At 33.2% G+C, this 21,877-nt stretch overlaps 1 protein-coding gene across 1 annotated transcript in view; it reads left to right on the top strand.

Moving 5' to 3' along the window:
• LOC134692876 (ATP-binding cassette sub-family F member 3-like) overlaps positions 1-9,663 on the top strand; it is a 39,076-nt gene extending 29,413 nt beyond the window's left edge. The window contains exons 17-19 of the mRNA XM_063553492.1: positions 7,216-7,348; positions 8,253-8,340; positions 9,370-9,663. Of these exons, the coding sequence (XP_063409562.1) occupies positions 7,216-7,348; positions 8,253-8,340; positions 9,370-9,522 (374 nt within the window). The 3' untranslated portion in view covers positions 9,523-9,663. The remainder of the gene's footprint in view (positions 1-7,215; positions 7,349-8,252; positions 8,341-9,369) is intronic.
• Positions 9,664-21,877: the final 12,214 nt, after the last annotated feature.

Genomic DNA, 21,877 nt, shown 5'->3' on the forward strand with positions numbered 1-21,877 from the left:
GAAATTTTCAGATGAATCAGTCAATTGGTTGTTGGGTTGCTGCTCCTAAATTGGTAATTTTAAGGAAATTTTGCTGTTTTTGGTTTTTATCTTGAATATTATTATAGATAGAGATAAACTGTAAACAGCAATAATGTTCAACAAAGTATTATCTACAAACAAGTCAACATGACCGAAATGGTCAGTTGACCTGTTTAGGAGTTATTGCCCTTTATAGTCAATTTTTAACCATTTTTTTTGTAAATCTTAGTTATCTTTACAAAAATCTTCTCCTCTGAAACTACTGGGCCAAATTAATCCAAACTTGGCAACAATCTTCTTTGGGGTATCTAGTTTAAAAAATGTGTGGCGTGACCAGGTCAACCAACCAAGATGGCCACAAAGGCTAAAAATAGAACATAGGGGTAAAATGCAGTTTTTGGCTTATAACTCAAAACCAAAGCATTTAGAGCAATCTGACTTGGGGTGAATTTGTTTATCAGATCAATATCTATCTGCCCTGTAATTGGAAGATGAATCTGACAACCTGTTGTTGGGTTGCTGCCCGTGAATCGGTAATTTTAAGGAAATTTTGCTGTTTTTGGTTATTATCTTGAATATTATTATAGATAAAGATAAACTGTAAACAGCAATAATGTTCAGCAAAGTAGGATCTATAAATAAGTCAACATGACCGAAATGGTCAATTGACCCCCTAAGGAGTTATTGTCCTTTATAGTCAATTTTTAACAATTTTCATAAAATTTTAAATTTTTTATTAACATTTCCACTGATACTACTGGGCCAATTTCAATATAGATAGAGATAATTGTAAGCAGCAAGACTGTTTAGTAAAGTAAGATTTAAAAACACATCACCATCAACAAAACACAATTTTGTCATGAATTCATCTGCTTCCTTTAATATTCACATATACCAAGGTGAGCGACACAGGCTCTTTAGAGCCTCTAGTTTAAAAGTTAGTTATTGCTATTTATTTAAGAACTGAATGCTTCTTTTTGTTACTTCATTGGGGTGTAAAAGCGTTCACCGAAGTACATTTTGTTTCCGCGCTTCATTCCAAAAATGTGGGCACGGTCAACGCTTTTACAACCCTTTGAAGTTACAAAAAGAAGCATTCAATACTTATAATTACATTTTTTAGCTATGATCATGAAAACACGAATTTTATAAATTTTTGATTTTCATTTACCTATGCACTTTATTGTGGGACCACTTGTTACCATGAATGATAAATTTTATTGAGTGATTCAATTGCTTAAGGATTAACATGTGATGTGCAGTTGGCCAATCAGAATAAAGTATTATAATGAAACATACATCAAATGTAACTATTTAGATTTTGGCATATGAATATAAATAAATTAGTGTTGTCAACGGTTACCCGGTAAACACTTCGAACGACCGAAAATACAAAAAACGCTAACCGGTTAACCGGACTTTCTATCAATTTCAATAAATTTGATATAAATTTGTATTGAAGTCATTTTAAACAGTTGTGTTTTCTTTAAAAATTGTTGTCGTGGTAATTAATTTGACAGTTCAATTGTCCCGTATATTGATTAGTTTTGTTAATCCAAACATATAAAATTAATTTAAATTTGTCTCTCATCTCGGGGCAAGATCTTAAGGAAACATAATTAGTTTCATGTTTTTAACAGTAATTTTTAATCAGTAATACGATTAAATATTACGATTTACTTCATTATTTAATTTTTATACGACCGCAAATTTTGAAAAAATTTTCGTCGTATATTGCTATCACGTTGGCGTCGTCGTCGTCGTCCGAATACTTTTAGTTTTCGCACTCTAACTTTAGTAAAAGTGAATAGAAATCTATGAATTTTTAACACAAGGTTTATGACCATAAAAGGAAGGCTGGTATTGATTTTGGGAGTTTTGGTTCTAACATTTTAGGAATTAGGGGCCAAAAAGGGCCCAAATAAGCATTTTCTTGGTTTTCGCACTATAACTTTAGTTTAAGTTAATAGAAAGATATGAAATTTTGACACAAGGTTTATGACCACAAAAGAAAGGTTGGGATTGTTTTTGGGAGTTTTGGTTTCAACAGTTTAGGAATTAGGGGCCAAAAAGGGACCCAAATAAGCATTTTTCTTGGTTTTCGCACCATAGCGTTAGTATAAGTAAATAGAAATCTATGAAATTTAAACACAAGGTTTATGACCATAAAAGGAAGGTTGGTATTGATTTTGGGAGTTTTGGTCCCAACAGTTTAGGAAAAAGGGGCCCAAAGGGTCCAAAATTAAATTTTGTTTGATTTCATCAAAATTGAATAATTGGGGTTCTTTAATATGCCGAATCTAACTGTGTATGTAGATTCTTAATTTTTGGTCCTGTTTTCAAATTGGTCTACATTAAGGTCCAAAGGGTCCAAAATTAAACTTAGTTTGATTTTAACAAAAATTGAAACCTTTGGGTTCTTTGATATGCTGAATCTAAAAATGTACTTAGTTTTTTTATTATTGGCCCAGTTTTCAAGTTGGCCCAAATCGAGGTCCAAAATTAAACATTGTTTGATTTCATCAAAAATTGAATAATTGGGGTTCTTTGATATACCAAATCTAACTGTGTATGTAGATTCTTAATTTTTGGTCCAGTTTTAAAATTGGTCTAAATTAAAGTGCAAAGGGTCCAAAATTAAACTAAGTTTGATTTTAACAAAAATTAAATTCTTGGGCCTCTTTGATATGCTGAATCTAAACATGTACTTAGATTTTTGATTATAAGCCCAGTTTTCAAGTTGGTCCAAATCAGGATCTAAAATTATTATATTAAGTATTGTGCAATAGCAAGTCTTTTCAATTGCACAGTATTGTGCAATGGCAAGAAATATCTAATTTCACAATATTGTGAAATAGCAAATTTTTTTTTAATTAAGAGTTATCTTTCTTTGTCCAGTATAGTAAGCAAGAAATATCTGCAAGAATTTTTATACGACCGCAAATTTTGAAAAAATTTTCGTCGTATATTGCTATCACGTTGGCGTCGTCGTCGTCGTCGTCCGAATACTTTTAGTTTTCGCACTCTAACTTTAGTAAAAGTGAACATAAATCTATAAAATTTTATCACAAGGTTTATGACCACAAAAGGAAGGTTGGTATTGATTTTGGGAGTTTTGGTCCCAACATTTTAGGAATTAGGAGCCAAAAAGGGCCCAAATAAGCATTTTCTTGGTTTTCGCACTATAACTTTAGTTTAAGTAAATAGAAATCTATGAAATTTTGACACAAGGTTTATGACCACAAAAGAAAGGTTGGGATTGATTTTGGGAGTTTTGGTTTCAACAGTGTAGGAATTAGGGGCCAAAAAAGGGCCCAAATAAGCATTATTCTTGGTTTTCGCACAATAACTTTAGTTTAAGTAAATAGAAAATAATGAAATTTAAACACAATGTTTATGACCACAAAAGGAAGGATGGTATTGATTTTGGGAGTTTAGGTCCCAACAGTTTAGGAATTAGGGGCCAAAAAGGGACCCAAATAAATATTTTCTTGGTTTTCGCACCATAACTTTAGTATAAGTAAATAGAAATCTATGAAATTTAAACACAAGGTTTATGACCATAAAAGGAAGGTTGGTAATGATTTTGGGAGTTTTGGTCCCAACAGTTTAGGAATAAGGGGCCCAAAAGGTCCAAAATTAAACTTTGTTTGATTTCATCAAAAATTGAATAAATGGGGTTCTTTGATATGCCAAATCTAACTGTGTATGTAGATTCCTCATTTTTGGTCTTGTTTTCAAATTGGTCTACATTAAAGTCCAAAGGGTCCAAAATTAAACTTAGTTTGATTTTAACAAAAATTGAAATCTTGGGGTTCTTTGATATGCTGAATCCAAACATGTACTTAGATTTTTGATTATGGTCCCAGTTTTCAAGTTGGTCCAAATCAGGATCTAAAATTATTATATTAAGTTTTGTGCAATAGCAAGTCTTTTCAATTGCACAGTATTGCGCAATGGCAAGAAATATCTTATTGCAAAATATTGTGAAATAGCAATTTTGTTTTTAATTAGAGTTATCTTTCTTTGTCCAGAATAGTATGCAAGAAATATCTAATTGTAAGAATTTTTTTTATTTGGAGTTATCTTTCTTTGTCCAGAATCAACTTAAATCTTTGTTATATATACAAAATACAATGTATATTCACTTTTTACTACCAACTGATAAATTAAAATAATCTTTACCATTCAGTGATAACAAGCAGTTTTTTTACATCTTAATATTTTATGATGTATTTAAATGAGTAGTAATTGTTGCAAACTCCATTAGAAATTTTAATTGAGATTAGTTTTGGAATAAGGGAAAGGGGGATGTGATTAAAAAAAATGGGTTCAATTTTCTCATTTGAAATTTCATAAATAAAAAGAATATTTCTTCAAACATTTTTTTGAGAGGAATAATATTCAACAGCATAGTGAATTGCTCTAAGAGAAAACAAAAAAAATAATTTCATTAGAACACATTCATTCTGTGTCAGAAACCTATGCTGTGTCAACTATTTATTCACAATCCAAATTTAGAGCTGAATCCAGCTTGAATGTTATGTCCATACTTGCCCCAACCGTTCAGGGTTCAACCTCTGCGGTTGTATAAAGCTACGCCCTGCGGAGCATCTGGTTTTTAATTGGAGTTATCTTTCTTTGTCCAGAATCAACTTAAATCTTTGTTATATACAATATACAATGTATATTCACTTTTTACTACCAACTGATAAATTTAAATAATCTTTACCATTCAGTGATAACAAGCAGTTTTTTTACATCTTAATATTTTATGATGTATTTAAATGAGTAGTAATTGTTGCAAACTCCATTAGAATATTTTAATTGAAATTAGTTTTGGAATAAGGGAAAGGGGGATGTGATTAAAAAATTGGGTTCAATTTTTCTCATTTGAAATTTCATAAATAAAAAGAAAATTTCTTCAAACATTTTTTTGAGAGGATTAATATTCAACAGCATAGTGAATTGCTCTAAGAGAAAACAAAAATTTTAAGTTCATTTGAATACATTCATTCTGTGTCAGAAACCTATGCTGTGTCAACTATTTAATCACAATCCAAATTTAGAGCGGAATCCAGCTTGAATGTTGTGTCCATACTTGCCCCAACCGTTCAGGGTTCAACCTCTGCGGTCGTATAAAGCTACGCCCTGCGGAGCATCTGGTTTATCTTATATTGTGTAGACCTAAATCTGAATGTGCAATCTTCGTCATGCAAGTCTTTGTCATACTATAAACTCAAAAACTGTAAAAAGCAAAACAATGTAAATGCAATCAATGTTTACTTGAGGGTACGAATATCAGGATTAATCAGTTTAAATTGAAACACCTCGAGATCAAGACGTTTTTTTCTTTATTTTTATACGACCGCAAATTTTTAAAAAATTTTCGTCGTATATTGCTATCACGTTGGCGTCGTCGTCGTCGTCCGAATACTTTTAGTTTTCGCACTCTAACTTTAGTAAAAGTGAATAGAAATCTATGAATTTTAACACAAGGTTTATGACCATATAAGGAAGGCTGGTATTGATTTTGGGAGTTTTGGTCCCAACATTTTAGGAATTAGGGGCCAAAAAGGGCCCAAATAAGCAATTTCTTGGTTTTCGCACTATAACTTTAGTTTAAGTTAATAGAAATCTATGAAATTTTGACACAAGGTTTATGACCACAAAAGAAAGGTTGGGATTGATTTTGGGAGTTTTGGTTTCAACAGTTTAGGAATTAGGGGCCAAAAAAGGGCCCAAATAAGCATTATTCTTGGTTTTCGAACAATAACTTTAGTTAAAGTAAATAGAAATCAATGAAATTTAAACACAATGTTTATGGCCACAAAAGGAAGGTTGGTATTGATTTTGGGAGTTTTGGTCCCAACAGTTAAGGCAAAAGGGGCCCAAAGGGTCCAAAATTAAACTTTGTTTGATTTCATCAAAATTGAATAATTGGGGTTCTTTGATATGCCAAATCTAACTGTGTATGTAGATTCTTAATTTTTGGACCAGTTTTAAAATTGGTCTAAATTAAAGTGCAAAGGGACCAAAATTAAACTAAGTTTGATTTTAACAAAAATTAAATTCTTGGGCCTCTTTGATATGCTGAATCTAAACATGTACTTAGATTTTTGATTATGGGCCCAGTTTTCAAGTTGGTCCAAATCAGGATCTAAAATTATTATATTAAGTATTGTGCAATAGCAAGTCTTTTCAATTGCACAGTATTGTGAAATTGCAATTTTTTTTTTAATTAAGAGTTATCTTTCTTTGTCCAGTATAGTAAGCAAGAAATATCTGCAAGAATTTTTTTTAATTGGAGTTATCTTTCTTTGTCCAGAATCGACTTAAATCTTTGTTATATACAATATACAATGTATATTCACTTTTTACTACCAACTGATAAATTTAAATAATCTTTACCATTCAGTGATAACAAGCAGTTTTTTTACATCTTAATATTTTATGATGTATTTAAATGAGTAGTAATTGTTGCAAACTCCATTAGAATATTTTAATTGAAATTAGTTTTGGAATAAGGGAAAGGGGGATGTGATTAAAAAATTAGGTTCAATTTTTCTCATTTGAAATTTCATAAATAAAAAGAAAATTTCTTCAAACATTTTTTTGAGAGGATTAAAATTCAACAGCATAGTGAATTGCTCTAAGAGAAAACAAAAATTTTAAGTTCATTTGAATACATTCATTCTGTGTCAGAAACCTATGCTGTGTCAACTATTTAATCACAATCCAAATTTAGAGCGGAATCCAGCTTGAATGTTGTGTCCATACTTGCCCCAACCGTTCAGGGTTCAACCTCTGCGGTCGTATAAAGCTACGCCCTGCGGAGCATCTGGTTCAATTTGAAGTTAGTACAAATGCCATAGTTGATACTGTGTATTTGATTATTAAAAGCCAATCTTAGACAGGAATCTTCACAGACAAGCCTTATAAAACCAAAAGCCAAACTTCAATTTATCGTATTATAAAAACGTAAACGTATGACTTGGATGGAATGTAGTCACATTGACACGCATACCACTTCTTCTTATATCCATGTGTAGGGTACTATTGATAAGTCTTTCAAACATTATTTTCAACTACCTAATTGGTGGAACGATTATATGAGTAACCGGTTAGGCAAAAGTGTACGATTTGACAACACTAAAATAAATAAATAAATGTGTAAATGTTTTATAATTACAGGTAATAATTCAGAATTATATCGAAACAAGCTAGGTCAGTTTGGTGTGAGTGGGGATTTGGCCTTGAGACCGGTTTCCAGTTTATCTGGAGGACAGAAAAGTCGGGTGGCTTTTGCTGTACTGTGTATGCAGAAGTAAGTTTAATTTGGTACCAGTCTAATTTGAATACAGGTCAGAGGTCAACACTTACAAGAATAGGACAATGTCACATTATAATTTCTGTATAAAAGATCTTTACAAAAAAGAGTAAGCTGTGATGGATATAAATCCCCCTCATGATGTACATGATTGTTGGTTGATTAACATCCAGTGGCAAATATTTGATGCATGTTGAGGAGGAGAATAGGTTAACAATATATATACTGCAGCTGTGCTATTTGAGCAGTCAAATTGCATTGACTGTATATTTATATGTCATATACAGTCCCTGACCGTATATCACCTTGTTTATGACGTTGACAATGTGTTTCCGTAGAGTTTTATTTATGACGTCAATAAAACATGCATGTTCGCGGAAATTAAACGTCGTCCGCTTCAAATTAAGAAATGATGTTTTTACCCAAAATACTTCATTTAGAACAGTTTTAAGAGCTGCAGTATATAAAAAATAACCATACATTGTCTCGAAATATCAATCTGTTATTTGTACTCGGCTCGAAACAGGTAGAAATGCTCGGCACAGCCTGGCTTTCTACCTGTTTCTAAGCCTTGTACAAATAACATTGATATTTCGAGACAATGTATGGTTATTCTATATATAGAGATAAAAATGCTTATTACCACCAAACACAGATCAAAATATAGTCACTATATCACTTTCTATGTCTCTTTATAAATGGACAAATTTCTCCTAAATAACTAATATCTAGCAGTTTAATATCTAACATGTCTAATGAACATATGAAGGAAATTATATGTGTTTTCCAATTCAAAGTAAAAAAACAAATGTCAAAGATTGTCTGTTTCAGAAAAGTTGCCCGATGTATCTTGTTTTTGATTTTAAGTGAATAATATCTTGTATATCAATTTTCTTTTCAGCCCAAACTTTTTAATTCTTGACGAACCTACTAATCATTTAGACATGGAAACCATTGATGCACTTGGGCATGCTCTACTCAAATTTAAGGTAAGGTTTACTACTCAAATTTATGGTATATTTTGCGTTTTAGTCTTAAGGTAAGGTTTGCTACTCAAATTCAATATAAGTTCTGCAACTCAAATTTAAGGTATATAACTTGCTTCTTAGATTTAAGCTAAGGCTTGCTACTCAAACTCAAGGTAAGTTTTGCTTCTTAGATTAAAGGTAAGGTTTACTACTCAAATTTAAGGTAAGGTTTGCTCCTCAAATGTAATGTATGGTTTGCTACTCAAATTTAAGATAAGGTTTGCTCCTCAAATGTAATGCATGGTTTGCTACTCAAATTTATGGTCAGTTTTGCTACTGAGCCACAAATTAAAAATATATTTTATTTCATAGATTTAAGGCTAGTTTTTGTACTCAAATTTAATGTATGGTTTGCTACTCAAATTCAAGGTAAGGATTGGTACTAAAATTAAAGAAAAGGATTGCTACTCAAATTCAAGGTAAGGTTTGCTATTCAAATTCAAGATTTGTTTTGTAACTTAAATTTAGTGTATGGTTTGCTACTCAAATTTAAGGTAAGGTTTGATACTCTTCTTTTGTTTATCCATCATAATCATCATCACTGACTTGAGGGCTTTATTTAGAGATATTTTAGGAATTAAAGAATATTAAAAGAGAGGCAAACGATATAAAAGTGACATTCAAAGTAGAACTGAAAATGAACTAACAACGCAGTGACAAAAAAAGAAAAAGACCCAACAGTCAAACAACAGTACACAAAACACAACACAGAAAACTAAATTCTGAGAAACACAAAAACAGGGTCTATCTTGGGTGCTCGGGAAGGGTAAGCAGATCCTGCTCCACATGTGGCACTCGTGTTGCTCATGATAGTACCAACAAGGTAATAAATAATGTTCCAATGACTTCAACTACAATGTTTGATTTAAATCACCTTAACTGAGTGGTCTAAGTAGTTCCATCTTCTTACAATAAAAAAATTGAAAAACTAGCAAGAATAGTATAGATAGTGCATGACAATTTACCCCTACTTTTTGCTTTTTTTTTCAGGGAGGTGTCATTTTAGTTTCTCACGACGAACGTTTGATAAGAATGATCTGCAAGGAATTATGGGTTGTCCAAGGAGGAACTGTTCGGACATTAGAAGGAGGCTTTGAGGAATACAAGCATATTGTAGAGAAGGAGTTAGAAATGAACTGTTGATAATGGCTGTATTTTAGATACTTTTTCTGTGATTGATCGAACTTGATAGTATTTATTTTTACTTTTGGAGACGGTAGTCTGCAGAAGAGGGAAACTAATGAAGAATTGACATCTCTTCACATGATTAAAATCCTTATCCTACTTGGTTGTTGATTATTTGGTTCCTGACGTAAAGATTTAAATGTTTTAAGCCCACCTGACACAAAGGGCCGTTTGATTGATAGATCAGTTGATTTGTGTATATTGCCACTTTCTGCACTATAACACTACTTCTTGGCAATCAATTTTTGGAAAGATTGGAACTTGTTCAATTTCTTTATTAGGTACTGCATGACAAAAAGTGGACAGATTTTCAGGTACTACATATATACTCGCTGACATATAGTTCCCCATTGTTTCAGGTGTGTGTTCTTATACATTGATATATGTACAATTGAATTGTAATACAAATTGGTTACATCTTAAATTAAGAGTATTTTGTCTTAATAATAGTCTGAGCTGTTCCATTTAAACATACATGGTAGGTTTTTAAATTGGACCACCTTAAGGTCCAAAGGGTCCAAAATTAAACTTTGTTTGATTTCATCGTAAATTGATTTAGGGGTTCTATGATATGCCAAATCTAACCGTGTTTTTAGATTTTAATTTTGGTCCCATTACAAATTGGTCTACATTAATGTCCAAAGGGTCCAAAATTAAACTTTGTTTGATTTCATCCTAAATTGATTTAGGGGTTCTATGATATGCCAAATCTAACCGTGTATTTAGATTTTAATTTTGGTCCCATTACAAATTGGTCTACATTAATGTCCAAAGGGTCCAAAATTAAACTTTGTTTGATTTCATCCGAAATTGATTTAGGGGTTCTATGATATGCCAAATTTAACCGTGTATTTAGATTTTAATTTTGGTCCCATTACAAATTGGTCTACATTAAGGTCCAAAGGGTCCAAAATTAAACTTAGCTGGATTTTAACAAAAATTGAATTCTTCGGGTTCTTTGATATGCTGAATCTAAACATGTACTAAGATTTTTGATTATGGGCCCAGTTTTCAAGTTGGTCTAATTCGGGGTCCAAAATTGTTATATTAAGTATTGTGCAATAGCAAGAAATTTTCAATTGCACAGTATTTAGCAATAGCAAGAAATCTTCAATTGCACAGTATTTTGCAAAAGCAAGAAATCTTCAATTGTGCAATAGCAAGGAAAAAAAAGTTCAATTTTTCTCATTTCAGACTTCATAAATATAAAAAAAAAAATCTTCAAACATTTTTTTGAGAGAATTAATATTGAACAGCATATATAGTGAATTGCTCAAAGGCAAAACAAAATTTAGTTCATTAGACCACATTTATTCTGTGTCAGAAACCTATGCAGTGTCAACTATTTAATACCAATCCAAATTTAGAGCTGAATCCAGCTTGAATGTTGTGTCCATACTTGCCCCTACCATTCAGGGTTCAACCTCTGCAGTCGTATAAAGCTGTGCCCTGTGGAGCATCTGTTTTCACCTTTGATAAAAAAAAAAAATAGAAGTGTGTTCAAACTTTCCATTCTACGTTTTAATTTTGTAAATGTGGTTGAGTTTTAGCCGTATGAGAAATTCTTTGAGAAATTGCTATGTCTATATTTACAGAAATTCAACCTTCAGCCTGTTTCAAGCAAATGTAGTTTGAATGATTAAAGTGGTACTAGATAAAAAGTTTTATGGTTTGGTATGTTTGTCACAAACAATTAATCAAAAAGTTTCCTAAATTTCCTAATGCATCAAATGGTTAAATGGTGTTCATGTCTGCCTGGCAGGTTAAATATTTACTTTTGACCCTTTCCATAAAATATAAAAATTAAAAAAATAATTAAAAAAATTGGATAGATATATAGTTATTTGACAAACCCTTATTTTGATCATTGTTAGGCTTCATATTTATTTCCTTAATACATGTCATTAAAACGTTCAACTAATTTTACCGAGTTATTTAACTGAAGTGTTAAGAAGGTATGTTTTGAAAATCAGTTTCATATATATTTATTTTTTCTTTTAACCTTGGTTGCCATGGAAACAATCCTAACAACATTTTGCCTAAATATGTGCAAAAGTAGTCTTTTGCGAATTGGAAAAAAAATAAGGCATTTTAAGTACCATTGAAATCAATAAAAACCATAAGCATTTTTACACCAAACTATGCAAAAATGTTTAAATTTTGAATATACAAAATAGTTTTGTTTCCAACGCAACTATTTTGAAATATGTTAAAATTAAAAATTTGCTAAAATTATTTCTGTTTATCTCACAAGACCAACAATTAATACCATAATGGGGTCTCTGAGGGAGTCTGACAAAGGAGAAGGTTCCATAAGGGAGTCTGACAAAGGAGAAGGTTCCATAAGGGAGTCTGACAAAGGAGAAGGTTCCATAAGGGAGTCTGACAAAGGAGAAGGTTCCATAAGGGCCTCTGACAAAGGAGAAGATTCCATAAGGGAGTCTGACAAAGGAGAAGGTTCCATAAGGGAGTCTGACAAAGGAGAAGGTTCCATAAGGGCCTCTGACAAAGGAGAAGGTTCCATAAGGGAGTCTGACAAAGGAGAAGGTTCCATAAGGGCCTCTGACAAAGGAGAAGGTTCCATAAGGGCCTCTGACAAAGGAGAAGGTTCCATAAGGGCCTCTGACAAAGGAGAAGGTTCCATAAGGGAGTCTGACAAAGGAGAAGGTTCCATAAGGGAGTCTGACAAAGGAGAAGGTTCCATAAGGGAGTCTGACAAAGGAGAAGGTTCCATAAGGGAGTCTGACAAAGGAGAAGGTTCCATAAGGGCCTCTGACAAAGGAGAAGGTTCCATAAGGGCCTCTGACAAAGGAGAAGGTTCCATAAGGGAGTCTGACAAAGGAGAAGGTTCCATAAGGGAGTCTGACAAAGGAGAAGGTTCCATAAGGGCCTCTGACAAAGGAGAAGGTTCCATAAGGGAGTCTGACAAAGGAGAAGGTTCCATAAGGGAGTCTGACAAAGGAGAAGGTTCCATAAGGGCCTCTGACAAAGGAGAAGGTTCCATAAGGGAGTCTGACAAAGGAGAAGGTTCCATAAGGGAGTCTGACAAAGGAGAAGGTTCCATAAGGGCCTCTGACAAAGGAGAAGGTTCCATAAGGGAGTCTGACAAAGGAGAAGGTTCCATAAGGGCCTCTGACAAAGGAGAAGGTTCCATAAGGGCCTCTGACAAAGGAGAAGGTTCCATAAGGGAGTCTGACAAAGGAGAAGGTTCCATAAGGGAGTCTGACAAAGGAGAAGGTTCCATAAGGGCCTCTGACAAAGGAGAAGGTTCCATAAGGGCTAATTTGAAGTGCATCTGATGAAAGACTTAACATTTTTTAAACACTTAAGTAATGATTCAATTAGTTATTGTTAAACATTTTGACTGATAGGGCACTTAAAACACTCAAATTCAAGCTTAAGGTGGTACCTCGCACATTGACTTAAATTAATTCGACTCGTTTAATTTGCATACAAGCTGTGAACTTTCCATTTCTAAGTAGCAACTTTCCAGCAGCACCTGCATACAGGGTATATATCTCCCAATTGATGCTATAATCTCGTGTTTGCATTTCCTATATCATGATTTTCTAGATAGAGGGTTGCTGCTCACAAGGAAACTATTAAACCAAGAGTTCCAAATGGTAAAGTTGAAATCATGCCTTTGTAAATTTTACGGACACCATCACTAGTTGGTTGACATTTATGGAATAACCGTTTCACAAATGATATCAGATATGTTCCTTATGTCGCAACTACAATCCCCTTCCATTCATGAATGTGACCTACTGAATTAGACTATTTACCGGATTGGTTATCACATAATCAACACGACGGGTGCCACATGTGGAGCAGAAACTGCTTACCCTTCCGGAGCACCTGAGATCACCCCTAGTTTTTTGTGGGGTTTGTGTTGCTTTCCGTATTCTTTAGTTTTCTATGTTGGGTCATGTGTACTATTGTTTGTCTGTTTATCTTTTTTTTTTCATTTTTAGCCATAGCGTTGTCAGTTGATTTATGAGTTTGACTGTCCCTCGGGTATCTTTTGTCCCTCTTTTTTGACGAACATTCATTTTGATCATTGAGAAGCTTCATAAACTAAGGATTTTCTTATCCCTGGCATAGATTACCTTAGCCGTTTTTAGCACAACTGTTTGGAATTTTGGCTCCTCAATGCTCTTCAACTTTGTACTTGTTTGGCTTTATAAATATTTTTATATGAGCGTCACTGCTGAGACTTTTGAAGATGAAACGCACTTCTGGCGTACTAAATTATAATCCTGGTACCTTTGATAACTATTTCCTCACAATATAACGTTATAAAAACAATCAGTTGATTTTATAGAGTTATTTCCCTGTAGGGTTATGTGCCACTTTAAATATGAAAAATCTATCAACAAATATATGTCGATATGTATGCATTTAAAAAAATATATACTTTTAAATGGAATTTTCTATAAAAGATGTACAAAAGTGGCTACTTCTTCAAGGAATATTGGTTATTCAAGCTCAGTTCCACTTGTTAAGTTGATATATTCAAGGTCATATGTTAATCAACAATACTGCTTTATCATGTACCAAGTTGGAGAAATAATCAATTAACCTCAAATTAAACCATTGCAGGGACAATAACTCTGGTAAGATGTCATTGGATTGTTTCCAGAGCAAATTATCCTATCTTATTCACAATGAGGCAATTATTTTGCACGTTTTTTTCTTCAAATGTATCTTTAAAAGTGACTGGGGAGATCATGGAACAAGGAGAAGTTAGTAAACTAAGTATTTGACCTTTCAACTATGACCTCAATTTTATTCAAATATATCAAGGACATCAAATCAATATATCTTGGGTCTTTATCACATACCAATCATGCTATAACTTTATATATTGCTTTTGTCAGATACAGATGGGGAAATAACTCTCATATGGAGTTTTTGTATCACTTCTGTCAAAATCGGACAAAATATCCTAAGGATACAGAGAGCAGTTTGATAAAAAAAATTCTTTTATGGTAACATTGTAGATCTCATACTTGAACAAAGATAGAGGTGTTTGGGGAGATAACTCTTACAATAAAAAAAAAAAGTAGTACTGTTTGATAGCATATGCCAAAAAAAATAAGTGACATCTTGCGAAATCACAAAACAAGTTTTTAAATTTGGCAGAAGAAGAAAAATTATCAGAACAAATAATAGACAGATACAATAGGTCTTTCCACAGAAAAGTGGAAAGACCTAATTATAATGGCCTAACACCATACATCAACGATAATGGACAAGGTAGCATTCTTGTGTGCTGCCTTCCGCACAGCAATATGCAATTGAAGAAATTAATATATTATACCACCTTTGATAAGTGTTTGGTTAAATGAATATTTACCTCTGTTCTTGTAATATGAAAAACAAAATATTTATATCTTATGAGCTGAAAAATGTATTCTTGGACTGTCCATGACATTTCATACTCAATCCCTGTTGATTTTAGTCTCAAATGCTTTTTATTTTAACTGCTTTTGGCTTTTAACTAGATTTCGTGTTTTAACAACGCATTTGATTTTAACAAAAGAAATCTATGAATCACTGAAAAATTATTACACAAGCTAGTCAAAACATTTATTTAAATAATCATCGATACAAGGACATCATTCGTAAATATAAATCAACATGCCGACATCTTATACGTTGGGTTTTCCTTCGGAAATAAACACATTTATTCGATAAAATTAATTGTTGGCATGATACGAGTTATACTCTTTTCGTATATTTTATGATTGTATTGTTCTAAATCCTTAAACGAGAGGGATTGTGCTTGATATGCATACGATGAAGACATAATCTTTCAATCCGTTTAATTGAGTTCTGGAGCTGGCATGTCAGTAACCGCTAGAAGTCCTTTGTTAATAGATATAGGAAGATGTGGAATCAGTGCAAATGAGGAATGTAGAGAAAAAGTCCTGAAAAAAAGCCATTTTTTTTCAGTTGAATGTAGAATTAATCAGTAGAAAAATGATAGGTCTTTCCACGGAAGAGTGGAAAGACCTAATAATAATCAGAAGAAAATCAATAGCCGATTAGGTCTTTCCACAGGTTATAAGAATTTAACAATAATGTTAGCCATGTTTAAGTCTAAATTAACTCAGTGGTTCAAATCATAGATAAAAAATTGTGAACTGGTGTTTCGAGCGGAGAACAGAGCAGAATAGACAAACGAGCATCCGAATAGACTGATTCTTCCGTCAATGCTGAATGAATGCGTTAACATAAATCTATTTTTCTGCTAAATAAAAAAAGTTGAATGTTTTTAATAATTATTTGTACATCAGGAAATTAAAACATAAAACAAGTACATCCTCGATAATCCTGTTGTCATTTAGATTAACATCTACGGATGCATCTGTTGATGGGCTGAGAGTTTCCGTCCTTAAAGGTCCACAAAAACAATGAGTCTTTGTTACAGATATATCCTTAATATTATATTTAGTATTTGTATCATGTTCTGCATCCTGCGGTAAACGTGACTTCATCTTTCGGATGTAATACAACGCTTGTTTCCAGAAACCCTTAGCAATATTTATCAATATTTACATTTTAAGGTTATCTAACAAGTCGTCAATCGAAGCTAGTCGGCCATTCTAGCTACGCCAAGCTACAATAACGGAAAGTCGGGATGTGGTTTACAAAACAAACAGAGAATGATGACTGTGTATGCCAAAACTAGAAGAGAAGAATAAGACTCAAAATGATGAATAAAGAGTAAAAGGGTACTAATATAAAGAATAAGGATTGATTGGTAACAAATATAAAGAATACATCTTACAAAGAATAGACTTAATCCATTTTTACAGCGGATGACCTGAGGGCTTTCCGGGGGTGTTGTTAGGTGTCATACCACCAATTACTCCCTCAAATTTAGAACGTAGGCCTACTCGGACAAAAAATAGTGCATTTGATGTCATTGTTCACCTAAACTAACCAACAAATTTGCAGAAATGAAACTTTTGTTGAAAGACAAATATATTAAGACCATTTTGAGCCAAATTTTACCTGTCTAGGAGTTTGCATTTAAAATTGAGGATCAATGCGCTCCATGGTATACTAATTTAAGATTTCCAGAAAACCAGGGGTTATATTTGTGGTACCTTCTTTCGGGAGCTCTCTACTTTCTTATATGATTTTGAATGTATGTTGAAAATGGCATGCAGAAAGATGACACCTGTACAATTCAGGATATACCTAGTTTCTATGAAGTTAAACTTAAGGTAAAATATGTAGAAAGCTGCGAAAATTGCAAAATTTGGTTGAACAGATAGGGACTTTTAATTTGGCGGTATGACACCTGTTATCGCCTAGATTTCCATTACGTAATATTCGTTTCGGGTTTTAACCGATCTATGAACATGACGAATACGTAGACATCTTCAAGTGCAAACTAACATTCCTTATCGCTTGTTAAGGTCTTTCCTTTTACTAAAGGGAAAGACCTTACTGTATTTCTTCTGATTATTATTATTAGGTCTTTCCACTTTTCTGTGGAAAGACCTATTGTTTTTCTTCTGATTATTTTTTTTTTCTTCCGCCTAATTTTGTTCTTGCGATAAACATTTGTTTCGCAATATGTCGCTTAGATATTTTGTATATGATATTGAACAGTTTATGCGCTTTTGAAATTTACCCTGCGTAAACAAATACTTTTCTTTGTAGGAGTTATCTCCCCAAACACTGTTTTCCTTGTTATCGCATCTCCTTCGCAACCGTAAAAGATTATGACAAATTTATTTTACAAAATTGCTCGTTATATCCTTGGCATGATTTGTCCTATTTTGACCGAAGCGATATGACTGCTCCATATGAGAGTTATTTCCCCTTATGCATCTGATATAAGTGATATGAATTTCTATCTTATGAATCATAAGTGATAGAGACCTAGGATCTTTTGATTTGAGGTCCTTGGTCCCTAAAGATGAAAATTAGGTCAAGGTCAAAGGTCAAGGTCATATACTAATATTTGAATTTGGCTTATTTTCACTTATATCCAGAGACTGTATAAGATATCAACAAATTATGTTTACTAAATTGTTAGTTGCGACATGTCGTAAGATGTAAATTTTGATTGCAAGCGTACGCTGAATGTAAAAGGGAGTTTTCTCCCCTCTTGTATTTAAAAATACGCGTTTGGTGATATAACTCATTAACTAAATATAATTAAGACCTATGGTCTTTTGAATTGAGGTCCTTGGTTTATGACCTTGAAATTGATCTCAAGGTCATAGCTTAATTTGACGTTCTAGATTTTGACCTTTGCTTTTATTCTATATGTATACATGATAAAGATATACAACTTTTAGAAAAAGGTATCAAACCATTTAACCTTGATAAAAACAACCGGAAGTGACCTTTTGTAAACCGGAAGTAGCTATTTTTTTGTACTTTATTAATATAAAAGTATATAGAACCAGATATTTTTGGAATTAGTGTCAAGTAAATATTCAAATATAATCGGAAATAACATTTTTCAAACCGGAAGTAACAAATTATCTCCCTTATTTAAAAAAAAATGTATGGAAACAATATATTTTTGGAATCAGCTTACTAGGAGCTATCATTTGACGATTGAAATGACATTTTAAACTTAGTTTCACAACTTTTCATATCAAAATACATTGTTTTGATGGAAAGACCTTCAATTGTTCTCTGAACAATTGGTTTTTAATTATTATTATTATGGCACCCTCAACGGAGTTGGGGTGTCGTATTGTTATTCTACGTTTCTTTTTATTATGGCACCCTAAACGGAGTTTGGGTGACATATTGTTATTCTACGTTTCTTTTTGTTTTTTTTATTTTTATTATTATTTTTCTTCCACACATTTTTGTCCAGTCTGGAACTCTCATATGAATGGACCCAAGAAGATGGAACTATACCATAATGTTAACCACCAAATGAAGATTTGCTTTTTGGGGGTGGCACTTTCAAGATGGATGCCGTTACCATGGAAACGGAACAAATGTGAAAAAATTAAGTTTTTTGTTTTGGTGAACTGTTTGGATATGCTTTAACTCAGAATCATTATATTTTAATACAATGTAGGTGCCGACTATATACACGTGTTGAATGATTTTGGCACTCATTGGAACTACTATGTTGCCATGGAAACTACTCCAAAATATTCAAAATTCTCAAAATGTTCCAAACTTAATGAAACTTCACAGTAACGATGAGCAACATTGAAAGATGTTGAATTTGGCGTTGGAATTTCCAAAATCGCTGTTGTTACCATGGAAACAATGCAAAAAGGTCAAAACTTTGAATTTTCACAGAACATTCTAGAACATCAATGTTTAATTAATTCTAGAGACATTAAATGGTATATGATTCTGGAGGGAAAAAATTGCAGCGGGGGTTTGACTTTGGAATATTCAAAATGGCCGCCGTTACCATGGAAACAGCAAAAATACGAAAATTTATTGAAATTTAAAACAAATGTTGCTCAGCTAATGTAGACTTGATTTTTGAGTTTGGAATTTCCAAAATGGCCGCCGTAACCATGGCTACAGCTCACCTGGCAATAGGGGAAGGGTGCCATCCGCTATTGCTTGCAATGGCAAATCTAGTTTTTTTTATTTTTATTTTTCTTCCACACATTTTTGTCCAGTCTGGAACTCTAATATGAATTGACCCAAGAAGATGGAACTATACCATAATGTAAACCACCAAATGAAGATTTGCTTTTTGGGGATGGCACCGTCAAGATGGCTGCCGTTACCATGGAAACTAAACAAATGTGAAAAAATCCAGTTTTTTGTTTTGGTGAACTATTTGGAAACTATTTAACTCCGAATCATTATATTTTAATACAATGTAGGTGCCCACTATATACAGGTGTTGGATGATTTTGGCACTCATTGTAACTACTATGTTGCCATGGAAACTACTCCAAAAAATTCAAAAATCTCAAAATGTTCCAAACTTAATGAAACTTCACAGTAACGATGAGCAACATTGGAAGATGTGGAATTTGGCGTTGGAATTTCCAAAATCGCTGTTGTTACCATGGAAACAATGCAAAAAGGTCAAAACTTTGAATTTTCACTGAACATTCTAGAACATCAATGTTTAATTTATTCTAGAGACATTAAATGGTATATGATTGTGGAGGGAAATAATTGCAGCGGGGGTTTGACTTTGGAATATTCAAAATGGCCGCCGTTACCATGGAAACAGCAAAAATACAAAAAACTTCAAAATGCTTCAAATTTATTGAAACTTATAACAAATGTTGCTCAGCTAATGAAGACTTGACTTTTGAGTTTGGAATTTCCAAAATGGCCGCCGTTACCATGGCTACCGCTCACCTGGCAATAGGGGAAGGGTGCCATCCGCTATTGCTTGCAATCGCAAATCTAGTTATGGCACCCTAAACGGAGTTTGGGTGACATATTGTTATTCTACGTTTCTTTTTGTTTTTTTTATTTTTATGGCACCCTCAACGGAGTTGGGGTGACATATTGTTATTGTTCGTTTCTTTTTTTCTTATTATTATATTTATTCTTCCACACTTTTTTGTCCATGCTATTTCTCGGAATTGGCTTGAACAATATTGATGGAACTATACCATAATGTAGACCACTACATGAAATTGTGCAATCGGGGTATGGCACCATCAAGATGGCTGTCGTTGCCATGGAAACGAAACAAATGTGAAAAATTCTAGTTTTTTGTTTTGGTGAACTGTTTGAGTAGGCTTCAACTTAGAATCCTTATATTTAAACACAATGTAGGTGCCCACTATATACAGGTGTTGGATGATTTTGGCACTCATTGGAACTACTATGTTGCCATGGAAACTACTCCAAAAAATTCAAAAATCTCAAAATGTTCCAAACTTAATGAAACTTCACAGTAACGATGAGCAACATTGGAAGATGTGGAATTTGGCGTTGGAATTTCCAAAATCGCTGTTGTTACCATGGAAACAATGCAAAAACTTGAAAAAGGTCAAAACTTTGAATTTTCACAGAACATTCTAGAACATCAATGTTTAATTTATTCTAGAGATATTAGATGGTATATGATTGTGGAGGATAATAATTGCAGCGGGGGTTTGACTTTGGAATATTCAAAATGGCTGCCGTTACCATGGAAACAGCAAAAATACCAAAAAATTCAAAATGCTTCAAGTTTATTGAAACTTATAACAAATGTTGCTCAGCTTATGTAGACTTGAATTTTGAGTTTGGAATTTCCAAAATGGCCGCCGTTACCATGGCTACCGCTCACCTTGCAATAGGGGAAGGGTGCCATCCGCTATTGCTTGCAATCGCAAATCTAGTTATGGCACCCTCAACGGAGTTGGGGTGACATATTGTTATTCTACGTTTCTTTTTTTTCTTATTTTTCTTCCACACATTTTTGTCCAGGCGATTTCTCGAAATCCAATGGAACAATATTGATGGAACTCTACTATAGTGAGGACCCCCAGATCAAGTTGTGCACGAAGCATGGAATGGTTTAAGATGGCTGCCGTTACCATGGAAACAGAACAAATGTGAAAAAATCCAGTTTTTTGTTTTGGTGAACTATTTGGATATGCTTTATCTTAGAATCATTATATTTTGATACAATGTAGGTGCCCACTATATACAGGTGTTGGATGATTTTGGCACTCATTGGAACTACTATGTTGCCATGGAAACTACTCCAAAAAATTCAAAAATCTCAAAATGTTCCAAACTTCATGAAACTTCACAGTAACGATGAGCAACATTGGAAGATGTGGAATTTGGCGTTGGAATTTCCAAAATCGCTGTTGTTACCATGGAAACAATGCAAAAAGGTCAAAACTTTGAATTTTCACAGAACATTCTAGAACATCAATGTTTAATTTATTCTAGAGACATTAAATGGTATATGATTGTGGAGGAAAACAATTGCAGCGGGGGTTTGACTTTGAAATATTCAAAATGGCCGCCGTTACCATGGAAACAGCAAATATACAAAAAACTTAAATGCTTCAAATTTATAGAAACTTATAACAAATGTTGCTCGGCAAAAGTAGACTTGACTTTTGAGTTTGGAATTTCCAAAATGGCCGCCGTTACCATGGCTACCGCTCACCTGGCAATAGGGGAAGGGTGCCATCCGCTATTGCTTGCAATCGCAAATCTAGTTATGTCACCCGATCGACAATGTCGGGTGACATATTGTTATTCCTCCGTTTCTTTGTTATTATTATTCTTATTCTTCCAATGATTTTTGTCCGGCAGCTTTTTTGGAGACAATGAAACCTGACTCTTGATTATAGTAAACTATAATGAGGAACAAAAAATTTCGGGT

Source organism: Mytilus trossulus, chromosome 12, assembly GCF_036588685.1.
Source record: "Mytilus trossulus isolate FHL-02 chromosome 12, PNRI_Mtr1.1.1.hap1, whole genome shotgun sequence".
In the NCBI taxonomy this organism is placed as follows: Eukaryota; Metazoa; Mollusca; class Bivalvia; order Mytilida; family Mytilidae; genus Mytilus; species Mytilus trossulus.